Source organism: Nicotiana tabacum, chromosome 7 (assembly GCF_000715075.1).
Source record: "Nicotiana tabacum cultivar K326 chromosome 7, ASM71507v2, whole genome shotgun sequence".
Classification (NCBI taxonomy): domain Eukaryota; kingdom Viridiplantae; phylum Streptophyta; class Magnoliopsida; order Solanales; family Solanaceae; genus Nicotiana; species Nicotiana tabacum.
Genome location: NC_134086.1, coordinates 136,541,391 through 136,558,873, shown reverse-complemented (window position 1 = coordinate 136,558,873; position 17,483 = coordinate 136,541,391). Strand labels below are relative to the sequence as shown.

Sequence of the window (17,483 nt, the reverse complement as noted above, 5' to 3'; positions counted from 1 at the left end):
CCAAATTATAAGCGCGAGAAGATACTTAAACTTGTGAGCTACGTTAAAAATAAAATTGTTTAAAAGAGAAGCAAGCACGAAACACACCAACGTAGAATTTAGTCAAACGGGACAATAACAAGTTGCTTATGCCGTAATAATGAAAACTCTCACTTTATGGAACACCGATTTGGTGTGATGCGTCACTACCTCTTCTTCTTTTTTTCCTCATGTTGCCCTTCCTTATTATTAAATAATCATATTTTATTATTTATCTTACCTTTTTATATAATAATTCCATCTCGTACCTTATTTTTTCTTTATAATATTGCAAGTTTATTCTTCATCTTATTGGTGCATGACATCATAAAAAGACGATAAACAATACAATATATCCAAACATTGTATACATCAAAATGATATTGTAGATTGCTATACAATATTATACGACACATTATACATAACAATTATCCAAACAAGCTGTAACAGTGATCTGCATTGTCTTATTCTTTGCACATATTGCAGAATTATACTAATACCACTATTTTCTCAAGCCACACCCTAGTGGCCTTTCGATCCCTCTCTCTTGCTTCTTGACACTTTCTGATTGCCATCTGCAGAGCAATAATAAACATTAGGGCCTTCGAATATTGTGTAAACAAGAAGAAGAATGAATTAGAAACAGTAACCTGACTATAAAATATTACCTCATAGATTTTAGTGTCTTCTTCTGTGAAAGTTCCTACGTCTTTGACCTCTCCTCTTTGTTCTGTATGTCAGTTCATTAGTGATAGTTGCAAAAAAGTCTACGAACCATCTTGGCCTTTCAAAACAGTATATGAGATACAGGACGGTAAATCCAAATATCAAGCCACAACCATACCCAATTAAGACAGATTTCCATGTCATTTCAGTAAGAAAACTGGGCTCATCTTCTTCTTGTTCAACCAATAATTCTGGTACTGATGCACTCTTATGATGCCCACATTCATTTGACAATGGAAATCCACACAAATCACTGTTTCCAAAATAGGAATCATCTGGAAACGTATTGAACTGATTACTATGAGGAATAGGTCCAACAAGATGGTTGTGCGACAGATTTAAAACTGCAAGAAATGTTAGACTTGTCAATTCCTCTGGAATTTTCCCAGTAAGCTGGTTAAATGAAAGGTCCAAAACTTCAAGCGTGCTCATTTTCTTCATTTCAACAGGAATATGTCCAGTGAGGTTGTTGTGAGATAAATTCAGCAGCAGAAGTGAATTCAAGTTCCCAATGGACTTAAACTCAGGAAGTGGTCCACTGAGATGATTGCTCTCCAGACGTAACTCAATCAATGAAGGAAGACTAAGCATCCAAGACGGGATTGAGCCGTTGAGTGAGTTATTAGACAAAACTAGTCGATATAGATTTTGAAGCCTGTTAGCAGTTAAAGGAAGTGGACCACTGAGTGAATTGTCACTCAATCCCAAATCTTCAAGCTTTGTCAAGTTGACAAGGGAAGATGGGAACAGGCCAGTGAAGGCGTTGCCATCCAGTGCTAAGAATGTAAGCTTTTGCAAGTTGGAAAAAGCATCAGGAATTTTGCTCTCCAAATGGTTGTATGAAAGATCCAGTTGAGTGATTTGTGAAAGGTTCCTGATGGATTCGGGAATAGGTCCGACGAGGTTGCACCAATGAAGATTCATAAGTTTTAAGGCTTTGAGACTTCCAAGTGTACCAGGTAGTCCTCCAGAAATATTATTGTGAGAGAGATCTAGCTCAGTTAGCATATAGCTACTGCTCCAGTTAAACTTGGGGAAAGAAACAGTAAGATCATAATTTCCTGACAATCTGAGAGTTTCCAAATTGGGTAGAAGGAAAATGCTTTTTGGAAACTCGCCGTGCAAGCCATATCCAAGATCTAGATATCTCAAAGAAGAAGAGGATGATACATTCATGGGAATCTTGGATGAGATGTTTACTAAAGAAAGAGAAAGTACCTCTAACTTGGTTAAGTTTCGAGAGAGCATGTTGAATCCTTCCTGGCTAAACTGGAGATGGAAGAGATAAGAAAGATCAAGCGAAACCAAATTGGACAGGTGTGAGATTTCTAATGGAATCCCTCCTTCGAACATACTATAAGAAAGGTTGAGATGCATCAAACTGACCAACTGACCTATGCCCCGTGGAATATGAGATAACGAAAAGTTGTTAAGGGAAAGATCGAGCGTTTGAAGATGACGAAGCTGGAAAAGGCTACTATTGGGATGGATAGTTCCTTCAAGTTTGCTACAACTCAAGTCCAAACCAATCACATGACCAGTGAATCTATCACAGGTAACTCCATCCCACCTACAACAATCCATACTACTCCTATTCCAAGACGTCGTCTTAGGATAAGAATATGGGCAAAAGAAGTCATAATAATTTAAAAGTGGATAGTCCGCCACGGCAAGTGAATGCTTAAACTGTAGAAGTGCAATGGAATCATGTGAAGAGCAAAGTGAATGCCCAAAGGAAAAAGAAAACACTTGAACTGCCAGGGCAACATAGAGAAGAAACAAAGAAATGAGTGCCAAAATTCTCCCCATCTCTCTCTTTCTCATCTTTGTCTAATAGCAAATGCAACTTGTTAAAAGACATACTATCATTTATATAGAGTTTCAAACCAACTATAAGAATACGGAAAACCATCACAAGTCCATACTAAACAATTGTCCCAAAAGAGACCCCAGCAGTTTGGTTAAATGATATTTCAGTTCTTGTAAATGTGAATATAATTAGTAATCGAATAACACCAAATATCTTGAGACATTTCAATAAAGAATATCATACAAAAAGGGACAAATCAGCTAAATTAAAGGTTTCACTTAAGTTAAACTCCTCTCTTAATTTACTATATAGCCACAAGTCTTGTTCACCGTTCAGCTAAATGCTAATTAAAGGTTTCATCCAAGTTATCATAAAAAAGACACCATTGATTAAATCTTGTAGACCTGGCCTCAAACGTGCCCTGATAGATCAGGAATTTTCAGTAGTAAACTGCTATTCCTTCTAGTAATATCTTTTCAAGTGACTAGTTCTTATATCAATATATATAGACTTGAACCTATTTTACTTATTTATTAACAGGAAAGCAGTCATTATTAAAGACTGTGATGCAAAATGGAGTTCGATTATATATGTAGGTGTGAAGCATTATAGAGAAAACTGCTCACTTAATTTCTGCTTCAAAATAACTCTCGTTTACAAATATTCAGAAAGCTTGGAGTATCTTTAGTGTGGGATTATATGCTGTAACTCTGTTTCTTTTCACTTTTCAATTTTTCTTATGAGAATCTTGAAATCATTTTGTCTTCTTTTTTTTTTTTAAAAAAAAACATTAAGTTTGTACAGACAAAACTAACTGATTAAGAAGCAACATGTTATTCTTTTGAAAATAGTTTTCTCTCTATATATATATATAACAACAACCCAGTAGAATCCCACCAGAGGCTATTTCCGGGAGACCCTCGGATAGATCTGTAACAACAACAAAAACCACAAAAATAATATCAGCAACGTGAAAGACGGCAAAAAAGGGGAAAGCAATAACACAAATACTATGCAAAAGTGTGAAACACAACATAAACCGCTAGCAGTCCTAGACAAAACACTATCAGACTAGCCGGTACAAAGAGGAAAAACGTTCGACTACTCCTTAACCTACAACCCTAATGATTTATTTGACTATTCAAAGTTGATAACGCAGATACTTGATTGAACTTTGTATTTATTTTGTTCTTTCTAAAGAAGAGACAAGAATGTGTAGCGAATTCATGCGATGGAAAATTATTTATAGTATGTTTTTCCCCTCAATATAGAATTTTGTGGATGGATCCTGTGGTAAAGGAAGGTGAAGAGTATATATTCAGCAAATTTTGGAGGGAATAAAGTAGGAAGCTAACAAAGTGGCATCACATAGAAAACAAAACAATAGGTCCTACGAAAGACTTGGTATATTTGTCTTGAGCTCATCCATAATTTGCAAGAAATATCATTCATGTATAAACTAATGATTTAAGTTACAAATAGTGTACTTTAATTTATTGTAGCAGGTTAGTTACTTAAATAAGTATTTTTTTTACTTCGTCAACGCGTATACCTTAAACTCTAAACTACTATATATACCTTTCACCTTTAGTACTCCCTTTAACCCAATTTATTTATGTGGTACAGTTTGAATTTCTCAAGAGTCGTAATGGAATCTTTAAGTTTTTTGAAATAAAATTTAAATACTTGAAAGTACATAAAGGTATTACATATCATAATAATAAACAATTCAGAATATTTTAAACAAACGAGAAAAACACAGTGCCACGTATTGAGAGTAGTACAGTGGAAAATGTGGGGAGAAGTCGTTAGCATTAGCCATGTATTGAGAAGAAAATTGACTTACCGGAGTCTTGTTCGAATAACTGGAATTTCAGTTTCCAGCATTGGGCCCAAGTTTTAATGCAATCAACTTGGTCCGTCCACACATACAGCCAAGTCAAGTCAAGTTAGGGTGAAGCTCGAGCAAGTGTTCAGAAAGAAGGAAAAAGACAGGTGAGCTGGGAATTAGGGAAACAGTTTTGAACCAGAAACGGCTTATCTCTTTGAGTAATGACAGTGATGAATTGATTTAATTTGCTGGGGCTGAAAAAGAACAAATCACAACGTTGTTGAGATGGAATTGAATTCTGAAAAACATCAAAGGATGAGAGAATTGAGTTTTTGGATCAAGCCTTCAATTTGAGGCTTAAACCAATGAAGTACTTGAGGCTTTAGTACTCGAGGGGTAGGGGATCCCAAGCTACCAATTAATATCCTTGAATATAATTGATATTGTATATATTTAATCACATAAGTTAGAGATTCATTTGTTCCAAGTATCTCACCATATCTAAGTCAAATTCATATACTTATTCCACCATACCAGAAGTTTGGCATGATTGAAACAAATTGACAAACTAAACTACAAAGTATTCCATAACAAGTTACTCAATTTACTATCTATATTTTTTCTACTAGTCTCATCAGCATATGAAACATCACTAGGACTATACAGATCGTTTTAATTTTTGTCCAACAGACCATAGTCCGACTGATATAGACCATAATATCTACTCCATCCATCCTAATTTGTTTGATACAGTTCAAATTTCGAGAGTCAAATTTTTCAATTTTGACCATAAACTTGGATATAGAATCTTTTAAGCTTTTAGAGATAAAATTTACAAATTTGGAAACTTGATAAAAGGTACTATAAGTAACAATAATTAATAATTTAAAATATTTAAAAGGATATGAAAAATTCGTGATCAAAGAAAAACTCGCTTGACTCTTAAACTCAACGAGAGAAATAAAGGAAAGACTTTGATAAGACCCTCGAGCTTGCTTGGGATTTGTAATACTGCAAACATACATTGGTATACTATTGATTCTCGGCAAGATTACATCTTAATCCAGGAATATAACAATAATTGAACCAGATAAAATCAAATCAAACCTAATGAAAGTAAATCATGTAATAATCTCAATAATAAAATAACCAAAACTCAATACATGGTGAATATTGTACTTCCCAGAAACATTGGGAACCTCCTATCACATTCTTTCTCTTATGGAAGAAACAAAGGGAAAAGGGGGGGGGGGGGGGAAAGGCATACAACAAGCTCTTCAAGAGAGGCAAACATAATACTTTGCATGGAGGCTGTAGCTAAACCTACTAGCTATAATAGAATTTTTGTATTATTTTGGTTGATGCATCTTAAGAATCATGCAACAACAGATCCGAAAGCACCAAGAACCACTGGAGGGACAAATCCATGAAAATTGAACCCAACATTTGTTTCTCTCCATTCCCAGGTCTAAATGTTATACATCCTACTCCAGCATATGTAACTCAGCTGTTATCGCATGTTTCCCTCCCGCAGCACATCGATCATGTCGTATATTCGCTTCTCTTCTTTCAATTTCACCTATATTCAGAAAACATCAACTGTTATTCTTTGGTGAATGCAGAGTAAAAAGCTAGAACGCATCACGAAAATATTTGAAACTTCTATTTCTAACTGAATTTGTTCCTTGAGATGCATGGTGAAAGCGCTGCAATGAGAAGCTCCAATAACAAATTTAGACATTTTTTGTCCAGATTACCTTCTTAGCAAGGAAAAGTATAGCATCAACTGTTCCCTCTGCATAGATTGATCTACCACAAACATTGTGTTGAAATTCAAAAGAAACCCTGAAAAAGGAGATACAAAGTTAAACCTTATCAAAAAAGAAAAGGGGAGATACCAAGTTAAAGTTGTTCAATTTATAAACATTGGCAACAAAAATAAGATAGGGGAAAGCAAAGGATAGACAGTATTACGTTCCGTCTGGTGAGGTCAGATGGTACATGTGGAAAGCATGACCTAACAAGTGTTCTTCTGGGACACCAACCATCTCAACTTGTTGCTTGGGATCTCGTATTAGTTGTACCTGACAGAATATTCATGAGGATAATTAAATATTCTGTTAGGGATCTGAGAATCGGTATTCTACCTTGTAAAATGCAAGTTATATAGAAAATCACTTTCAGCGCTGGAGAGCAAATTGAATTTCTCTATATGCTCCAACTCCAATTTAATTTAATCTTTCTTCACTCGTTTTCATTCTCTTTTCCTCCAAAACTCGAAGAAGGCTGAAAATATATTTGACCTTGTATCTTTCATTTCATTAATGTGGCAAGACATGGCGCAGCTTCAGCTGACCGAGGACATGACCCTTGATAGGAATGTATAGAGGTCGAGGATTAGGGTAGTAGAGTAGGTAGCCTAGAGTGTTCATAACAGTAGTATTGGCACGCAATCTCGCTTTCTGTTGGTAGTAGATTTTTATGACTAACCGTTGTTTTCTTTCATTATTGATCACCTTACTATCTTGTTGTTTTTATTCTGCTTTTATATGGCTTTTTGGTACTGTCCCTTCTTGTCTATATTTTCATTAATGTGGTGCTTATGCTTTCCTGAGCCGAGAGTCTATTGGAAACAACCTCTCTATTCTCACAAGTAGGAGTAAGGTCTGCGTACACACTACCCTCCCAAGACCCCACGGTTTGGGATAATACTGGATATGTTGTTGTTGTTGTATCTTTCATTTCACTCTCTTTCCTTCCAAACTTGAAGCACACCTTGAAAATATCCGGTAACTTGACATTCTGTACCACTACTTAAAGGAATGAAAAACCATCCCAGACAAGGTTAATAGAACACTTATGCCGTACAGGAAATAGAATTTTCTTCAGACTTTTTGCTGGTATTGAAATTGCACAATGGATTTAAGAGAACATGGTGAATTCTGCTAGACGAATGTCCAAGAAAGAAAGAGAAACATAAATCTGCAACTAGAGGAATGTGTGTCCCAGGAAAAGGGTGGCGGAAGGGGTCGGAAACCCCAAAGCAAAATGGCACTATGGAAGATATAGGAACCAGATGGAAGAAGATATGATATAGGAGCAGGTAGCATGACAATAAAGTGCCAGGGATGATGATAGCTTCGGAGAAAAAATAGTGGATGTACTCTGTACTCCATATCTGTCAGATCTCGTCACCGTTTCAGAAATTTGTTTCAGTATAAAGAGAAGTTTTAATGCAAAAGGGCCATTTGAAGCAATACACAAGAGTGGAGGGAGGTGATACATTCATATTGTACGAGTCTGATGCCTTTATCACCAAATCCTCTCATGAAGCCCATTGCAGATATCTAAAACATGGTTAAAGTTAAAACACAAATAATTTGTTTGTGGCAGTTATTTCGACTCAATTTGGCTCCAAGCTAGACCTGAAACTCTCCGTCAATGACCATGAATTCAGATGCTTCATTTTAGAGATGTGAAGCATAAGAACTTCCATGGAGCAATAAAGTCAAACTTTTTCTCTATGCTATCAGATTCTTTCCCGTTCAACTTATTTAAGCAGGACGCTAAAGTTAGTGGTATCAGAAAATAGTCAAATTACGTAAAGATGAACTCACGTTCGTAAAAGTGGAAGACCACAATCAAATACGTAGAGTATCATTATTTCTTAAGAGAGTTCACCATTTAATGAAAAGGATAAAGTCCGGACGAAATAAAAAGGAAGATATGGAAATTTGGGAGAAGAGGATATGGAAGAACCATAATTGGACAATGTTCTGTCGTTATTGAATCAACAAAGTTGTAGACGCACCTCATCCAAATCAAAAGAAACACCTAGTTTCTGAAAGCAAGAGATAACAGCCTTTGCAGTTCCAGAAGTGTCCAATTTACTTGCTTGATGAGACTCCATCACCTTAAAAATTGATAAAGAGGCTCAAAATTTAAACTCCAATCACAGGATGCTATAAATCAAACTGAATATTCTGTTAACATGTTCAGATGTATAAGACTGCAAGAGGATCAGTAAATAGAGAATATTGAAGGGCAAGCAAAGAAGAAAAAAAAATGCACCACAAATACACCAATAATTAGGGAAGGCAACAAGCATGCACATCACATATATGATCGGATTCCCAGATTTGCCTCAATTAGATATAGATATCTTAGGTTAAACAGCACAATCAAAAAGAGTCAGAACTCCAATAATTCTTTGCGGACCAGTTCCTTCATATTTCAGTAAGATAAGCATGAGGTATGTCCACTATATGTCAAATCAGAAGAAGAAAATAATAAAGAACCAAACCAAAGAAAGACAGTCTTTAAATTGCTCTGCCTAATCCTGGAGCATGCAAATAGTCACCTAAAATGCAGGCACGATACCTGGTGGGTACTAAATGATTTAACAGGCATTTGGACAGTATTTGGTTGAAGTTGAAAAAGAGTATTTTAAAGTTCAGATACTTGCAAGGCATTTCAGACCCCTTAATGCCCTGCATATTTCTCTCCATCCATGAACTCTAAAAGGCAAACCAAAACCCCAGTTGTAAAAGGAACAGCTGCTAAACTCCTCTATGAGTGAGGAACAGCCATTGTAATCACGCAGCAAGATGAGATAACAACATCCAGCGGCCTAGTGTCCCAATCACACACGAATCAAACAACTGGTGGTTTCAATTGGCCCTTGAGATATCCAGCCACAACATGGACACGAAATGCCAAATACAACAATTCATGTATATCCGCTACCCCTAAGCTTGTTCGCAATATATATCTTCAATATTAACAGCTTCATGTACACAATCTCAAGCAATTACTATTTTTGAGGTCGTTAACTCTAAATACATCCATAGAACATGTACCATGAAGATGGATATTAGTGAAAAATGTGAAATTGGTAACCAGTTATTTAGTGCTTAAGTACTAGTCCAATTCTGCTGTCTGCCGTAAAATTGATTCCCAGTAGCTCTTAACATTTTCTATAGCAACATTAAATTCAAAAGCCATTTGGGTCTAATATATGCAAATCTCCAAAGAAAAAGAATTTATGTTAACCTCATATACATGTATTGTCAACGAGATCAGAAACTGAGGATACCAATGCAAGTAATGCAACTACGCACCTTCATGGTAAAAGAATGAAACCATACAAAATATAGTCAGCTTTTCAAATTAATACGAAATTGTTTTAGTTATCAAGGTCTCAATAAGAAACATTGGCTGAATATGCAAGAGCTTGTAACAATGGTCAACTCGCACGACGAAGAAGACAAACCTGTAGAGTGTACCCGGAGAAAGCTCCAGGGAATTGTTCGGCCATGATTTCCATGGCTGCTAGAAAAGCTACCACCTAAAACAGAGGCAAGGTATAACCCTCTGTTAAACTAAAGTCTGGCATACTATTAAAAGGAAATAGAAGAGCAAAATGGGTAAACCTGCTTTCCCATTTGTGGGGAGATCACAGCATAAACTTTTGAGTCTGCCACTGTTTTGTAAAGCCTCTCCCTATCTCCACCAGTGGTTCCCATCACAAAAGGCACTCCAACTTTGCTGTATAATTCAGCATTATCTGCAGGTTCATAGTGGTAACAAGAATATTACAATGGCATCTCCTGCGGAGAATACGATAGATGTCATTTTGGTGCTTTTGTATTTTATACCTCATACCACATCCTCTTCTCCCCTCCACTAAAGACATGTGCAATAGACATCACAGGAACCTACTTATGCTGGTAAATTTTATTTATTAAAACTCTAGCATTAAGATGATTGTGTATCTGAGTATGTAGACAATCTAAAACGTCCAGCATTTTATCAAAAATCATTACTAAACTTCCGCGTAGACCAAAATTTTTAAGTCATAAAGACATCTACACTTTATAAGAGAAATATTCTATGTTTTATTCTCAACACATTTGTGGTTTCTTTCTAACCAAAGTGTCCAAAATATTCATAAAGGAACAGTTCTCCATGTCTGCCTATAATCATTAGCTTCTGCTGTTACCAGCTAGTCACTGCTTGCTTCCCAGCATCACGCACTGAATACCTTAAAGGTTCCAAAACATACGCACAATTTGCCACGTTGCAACGTAGCAGGATATATCTTAAAGATCTAGCAGAACCTTCACAACAAAAAAAAAAAAGGGAACCATCTTCTCTGCAAGTTGTTCTATATTAGACATGTGTGATGTGTCATCTAAAACCTAACCACTAAAATGTTTCCGCTGCTGTCCAAATCATTCTGCACTCCCCTTCACCTATTCTTGTGCAACTATAGTTCTTGTATATGATGTTGTCTACTTCTTCCATTCCAGAATCCAGAGACTGGATATCTATTCAAAAGCATACTTCCAAGGATAGACCCCAATTGCTTCTTGTGATAAGGTCAACCAATGTTGCTAACCTTTTTTCCTTTTTTTCTCTAGCGGAGAAATCCCCGATACCTTTTTCTCTAACGGAGAAATCCCCGATACCAGTGGTGCACAGTTCGAAACTCGATAGATAATGGGCCCGCCCCTCTACCTTTCTGATTTTAGCTGCCGCAGGGTTCGAACTTGTGATGTGCGCCTAAAACCCACACTCGCGTGTTGAACTTTTGCCACTAGACCAAAGCCCAGGGGCAATGTTGCTAACCTATTGTTTATGATAACATGTGGATATGCTTCCTTCAAGATTGTAATTCCACACTATTAACAACAAAACAACATTTATAACTAATAAAGCCCCTCAAATTTCAGAGAGGACTTAGTACAGGCACAGCAGTAGGATATGTTCATCTGTCTTCAATAGGACAGCGGTATTGTTTGATCCTTATTTCCTTTTATTTTCAGTACCAGTGATTCAGCGGGTCTAAAGTAATTTGTAGAGAATGCTTGACCTTATTTTCAGATGAAGATATCCAAAAGTATCTGAGCAATGGGATCAAACACAATAAAATCAAAACAAAAAGGAGATCTATATACATGTGTAGCATATCAGAACAGCAAAAAGATACTCGAAAGTAAGTTTTTGAATCTTTGTCTTACCATTCACAGCAGCAGGCACTGTGTAGTCCACTACAATTAAATTCGGGTGTTCCTCAAAGATAGAGGACAGGATGTTTTCTCTGTCCGAAGGACCATGCACAGTTATCTCTTTTCCACTCACCTCCACAATTTTTCCTGCATCTTCCGGACCACTAAAACATACAGAAACAGGTTGAAGTCCCGCAGAGATTGATGCTTCAAGAACTGCCCTCCCCATTTTTCCAGTACAACCATTCACCTTTATTTCATCAAATAGAACCAAAAAAAAAAAAATTGAGCTTAATCAATCTGAATTAAAAAGTACTCACATATAACATTGTTAAAAAAACAAATTCATGCTCATACTATAGCTTAACTTTTGAAGAGACTACCATATTTGATACCACCAATTGCAATTGGTATAAACAAATGAGTTTAAGCTATGTACACTAACTGTTAATATTTTTTTACACTATAGGTAAGCCTCCTTAAAATAGGTAAAGGTGACATAATAGTGTAAAAATTCCTTACACGGAGGATGAATATAACTTTCAAACTCATAAAATATTTAGAACAGTTTTAGCCCGTGTAATTAAATGTCATCGCGAAGTCGCTACTACAGCGAAAAATTGAAACAACAAGTAATAATAATGCCAGATAGAGTGAAGGGAAAGTACCATTATAGGAAGCGCATCGATTGCAGGCGTGTTCTGAATGAGCTGAACATGTTGGTCAGAAGTAGAACACATTTTCACCAAAGATTTTCGACCTCTGACAAAACTACTGCTATTACCATTTTTGCTGCTATAGTTGTAATGAATTATTCCTCCATGGATGTTCGATGGAACTTTAATGGCGGCCCACATTGTTTACCGATGGATTTCCCTGGAACAAAAACAAATGCCACAGCACACAAAAAATACTTTCAACATTGAAAAAAAAAACATAAATTATAAAAATAAAAATAAAATTGGTCTATTTCGGAGAAGGGAGAAGGATAGTACCTGAGAAAGCAAAAGAGGCGGAGGAAATGTGGTACTACTGCCGCCAGTACGAGGTTTTGGGTTTTGTGTTTGAGAGTTTTTCGATTTTGTGCAATTTAGGTTAAATCTTTTTAGAACATTCGCCTATTCCCATCTCAATAGTAATTTTTGTAAGAAAATTACAAAATTATATTAAAGTTATAAAATAATGTATAAGCTTATGATAAATATTGATCTTATACAACTAACTCAGTATAAAACATTTATTCATAAAAGTACTCAATAATTATTCAATATATTCACCTTAAATTATATTCTAATTTTATAATATCGGTTCAATTTTACAAGTTATCGTACTTCCTTTTTAGTTCAACTAGTTTAAATATATGTACAAAAATAATGTTTTTTTACTACAAATGCTTCATCCCAATTTTATATATATTTTTTATCAATTTAGCATTGATTATTTGTGATAATTTTCATATATACTAACCTTAGCTTGTACTACATTTTCAATTGTTGTAATTTAAGGGGGGGGAGGGGGAATTTAGAAAACAATATGAAAATTAGAGTTTTGGAATAAGAAAAATGAATATAGTCATCTAAAAAATGTAGGGTTATTCTCACCATTTTATTCCCTTCTTTTGAGTCGTCTGAGTTTGTACAACCAAAACTGGCGACAATATATAAATAAATATCAAATATGTGAATAAAATTACAGACGAACATAAAAAATACTAAGCGACATGAAGTTTAAATCAATAATTAAAGCTTAGATCATAAATAATATGATTAAGGTATCATGCCAATAAAAAATTTAGAAGAACTATGAATTTAAAAGACTAAAAGAATTCATTCCTCTAATCTCGTCTCAAAATCATATGAATACTATAATCATCAGATAAATAAATATCAAATACAAAAATATAATAGAAGAAAATCGAACTTTTATGTAAAAACCTATCAAAAAGAGAACTAAATAACTTTCAAAAGCCTATTCAACAATTAATAACTAACCATGGAAGCTTTAGACCGAAAATAGCAATATATGTGTCGAAATAATGGAAAGTTTTAGACCGAAAAAGAGGGGGGAAAAAGAGGTTTCTGAATGTTAAATCAATAGGTAATTTGACTTCAAATTGTAGTCCTACGGGCAATCAAATATGTATTTGTTGTATTTTTTCCCAACTTTTCTGTCAAATAAAATTTAGTACATTCGAATGTTAAAAATTAAAATTACACCAACATATTTTCGTAAGGAAATCAATTCAAATCATTAGATCTTGTTAAATAGTGGATTGAATTTAAATTAAGTTTTCTTTTTTTGGCCATGAATTAGAGCTTTATGTAGCTGCTATATATGTATTTCCGATAATAATATCTTCTTAAAAGATTTACTACTTTTTGAATTGTGACTGAATATAATTTATTTGAGTTATATAAAATTATAAAATAAACGTTAGAGAATTTTTTTTAACATAATAAATATTGTTCTCATTTAGCTAGCTCAATAAATAAAGATATTATATACTATACAAGTTTTTCGGATGCTTTATTTGTGATTTAAAAATGACTTATATGATAATTTGAAAATTAAAATTAAATCTTTTGGTCTTCTAAAAATTTAGGATGAAAGTTGACATTATACCTCCTAAAAAATTATAGCGACAATATAAAGTTTAAAAAATAACTAATGTTGAATAATATTTTACTACAACTAACTTAATTTAAAAAGATAATATAGCGAGACATTGTCACCTATAAGACTGAATAACCGAATGCAAGAAAGAAAGAAAAACGACAACTCATTTATAATATATTTGGTCATCTACTATTTCATCTTTATTGCTTCAAATTCATATTATTATCAATTTGACTCTTAATTTTATGTCATAAATTGACTTTTTAATTTCTTTCACCATTAATGCTCTTCCTACAAAAATTAATTTATATACCTTAAAGAGTTGTCAACGTGACAAATAAACTTACTTATATAATGAATTTTAAAAAATATTAACTTGAACTCTTGTTGCATTAGTTAATTCAAAAACTTAATTATTTATTTTCGACATTAAAGAAAATAAATTAACTTTTATTATCAAATTCTTAATATTAGTTAATCCCAATTTTAAAATTTAACTATAATTAGAACTTTGCTGAATAGAATTTTTTATTTCAAATAGTTAAAAACCATTAGTATGTCAATTTTGATTTGTTTTAGTGCTTCCGAAATCATTGTTCATTAGTATGTCAATTTTGATTCGTTTTTGTGCTTCTAGAATTATTGTGCTTTTTTACTTCTAGAAAATATTATGCATAATTTCTAAAGTTTTGAATAATAAGAAAATCGTATAGTTTAATATAGTTTTAAAGCTTTAATATTAATAGCATCAAATAAGGACATTCATATAAAGTCTTAAAGCGTTAATATTAATAGACGTCAAATAAGGATATTCATATAAGGTAAAAAGGTTAATAATTTAAAGTGCTAAATATTAGGATTTGCTATCTAGTTTAATAAGGAAAGATTTAATAAAACAAGTTTTAGTTGATTTTAAAGTCCTAAAATTTAGGAAAGCAACTTAAAATTACAAATTTACCCAATGAAAAATCTTTTTTTAAAGGGTAACAAAGGCGAACGACATTTCGCTAAGGGCCTTCGTACTTTTAATATAGTATAGATAGATAGATAGATATAGATAGATAAGTAAAAACACATAGCCCTTGAAGATGGAAGATTTAAAATTTAAATTTTTTTCTAAAGCACTGAATCGTTTATTAAGATTCTTTAAAAAAGTATCAAATAACATAAAGTAAAAAAAAAATGAATCAGATGTCTTCTCAGTTTATCTCCTTTCAATGGTTTTATTGTTACCGATATAGTGAGGTTTTAGTTATTAAAATTTATATTATATATATATATATATATATATGATTTACATAACTTTGTCACAAAATGTGCGCGAGCAACGAAAATATTACTAGAACATGAAAATTTAATAGGACGAAAAAGTTGTTGAATTCACTAAGTAGGTGTATGTTAAAGTAGATGTTTTTTTTATGTATAATCCATTTTAAAACCTAAATATTTGGACTTCCTATATAGTTCAAATAAGAAAATATTTAATAAGTAAAAGTTTTAACTAATATTTAAATCTTAAATGTTAGTAAAATATTTTCACTATATTTTTATTCAATAAACAATTATTTTAAAAGGATAAAAAAAATTCAATTAGCATTCTGTCTAGAGGCTCCGTGCTTTTATAATATAAATTTAGGCTTGTACGGTTTAGTATGATTAGATATGGTATCAAATAATTTTTTTCGTTTTAATTTGATAAGTATTGTACAAGTGATGTATTTTGAAATTTTCATTTAGTATGATCTATATAAGATAAAATATTATAGATTTTAAATTTTTAAATATTATAATTTTTACCTATTTTAATAAGAAAAAAAAATTAATATGCAAATTTTAATTGATTTCAAAGTTTTAATTATTAGGAAACTAACTTAAATTGTAATTTTGTCACTTGTAAAAGTTATTTTAAAGGGTAAAAAAGGCAAACGATATTTCGTTAAGTGTTTTTGTGAATTTAATTTAGTATATAAATATAAATACTATGTGAGTATTTGTTGCTCCCTCCATCCCAAAGTGTCACTTTTGACTTTAATTTTAAAAGTTAAATTAATTAGATCAACATAATATTTTAGAATTTAAATATGCAAAAACTATACGAAAAATACTATTAGTTATAATTTCATATGTTAATATAATTAAAAATATATATTTTAAAATATTAGTCAAAGCCATGTAGTTTGAATCTCGAAAAATAAAAGTGATATAGATGAAGTACTTTTATTTTCACTACTAAAAAATCAGGTTTTAGTGACGGACAAATATTGTAGCTAAACAGAAAAATCCGTCGCTAATTTTATTTAGCAACAAATTAACAACACATTATCAAGAAATTATGCTAGCTACGAGCGATTTATCTACAGATTAGCGACGAAGTTCGTAGCTAATTCCATTTTTTTGTAGTGTTTCTTCACTGCGAGAAAAAAAATTGTCCTTTCACATCAGAATCTGGAGATTACATAATCAGAATTAAAAGGTTCATCACTTAACTTAACTGTGAAATGTTATTTAAATGTAGTGAGTTTTTCAATTTTTATCTTTTAAGATATATTTGGAGGTAATTAAGGTGATATGCATGCCTTCCCCTTTGTGTCCTTGTATTCTCATTTCTCACAATCAATAAATCCTAACCCGATAGCAAAAACCTACATGGGTGAACTGGAAAAAGGAAGTAGTCTTTGACATGCATTTTCATACTACATTTTGTCATTTTAGTATGTGAAAACTTACAATTTAGTATACTTACAAAGTTTTAGAAAGGAAAGCGAGCACATTAACAAATATCTAGTGTCGAGTTTTGTATTCGTGAAATACTTACAAAAATAGTTTTACTTGGTAGATTACAAATATTTCAAGAAGTTGACTATAACTCACAAGTCTTTATAAGCAAAAACATTTATAGAAGTTTATTTTCTAAATAGTAATCATATCATATAAAATGATAACAAATAAGTGATTACTAAAAGATAAAAGTGATAAGCTTAGCGTATGACTCAGCTGAATGGCCTTTTTTAAAGATGACACTGCTAGAGTTTGGAATGCATGTTAAGTTTGTGCAGTTGATAATGGAATGTGTGACCACTGTTAGCTATTCCTTGCTACTAAATGGAGACGTGACAGCTAAATTCCAAGGAAAGAAGGGGTTAAGACAAGGAAATTCAATGTCTCCTTATCTGTTTGTATTGGTGATGGAGTACCTAAACATGGCTTTGAAGAATTTAAAGGTCAATCCAAACTTTAATTACCATCCAAGATGGGCCAGAAATAACATCACCCACATATGCTTTGCTGATGATTTGATTCTATGTTGTAGAGCAGATAAGGTTTCTATCAAATTTCTATTGGACGGATATCATTTCTCTAAGGTGTCGGGCCTTAAGGCTAATATGGAGAAGAGTGCTCTATACATTGTTGGTGTCACAAGGGAGTTCAAAAAAATGATCTTATAAGAGATGCAGTTCACAGCAAGGGAGCT

The 17,483-nt window shown here is 33.1% G+C and overlaps 2 protein-coding genes across 2 annotated transcripts; both read right to left on the bottom strand.

Moving 5' to 3' along the window:
- Window positions 1-359: 359 nt before the first annotated feature.
- On the bottom strand, window positions 360-4,820 carry LOC107766900 (uncharacterized). Its single transcript, XM_016585793.2, has 3 exons — window positions 4,401-4,820; window positions 687-3,484; window positions 360-593 (listed from the first exon to the last, which is right to left on the bottom strand). The coding sequence occupies exon 2, from the start codon at window positions 2,566-2,568 to the stop codon at window positions 697-699; it is 1,872 nt and encodes a 623-aa protein (XP_016441279.2). The 5' UTR covers window positions 2,569-3,484; window positions 4,401-4,820; the 3' UTR covers window positions 360-593; window positions 687-696.
- A 678-nt stretch (window positions 4,821-5,498) lies between these two features.
- On the bottom strand, window positions 5,499-12,523 carry LOC107766908 (4-hydroxy-tetrahydrodipicolinate reductase 1, chloroplastic-like). The gene is made up of 9 exons (XM_016585804.2): window positions 12,391-12,523; window positions 12,064-12,271; window positions 11,408-11,645; window positions 9,818-9,951; window positions 9,658-9,732; window positions 8,197-8,298; window positions 6,360-6,469; window positions 6,143-6,230; window positions 5,499-5,964 (listed from the first exon to the last, which is right to left on the bottom strand). The coding sequence occupies exons 2-9, from the start codon at window positions 12,250-12,252 to the stop codon at window positions 5,896-5,898; spliced, it is 1,005 nt and encodes a 334-aa protein (XP_016441290.1). The 5' UTR covers window positions 12,253-12,271; window positions 12,391-12,523; the 3' UTR covers window positions 5,499-5,895.
- Between the last annotated feature and the right edge of the window lie 4,960 nt (window positions 12,524-17,483).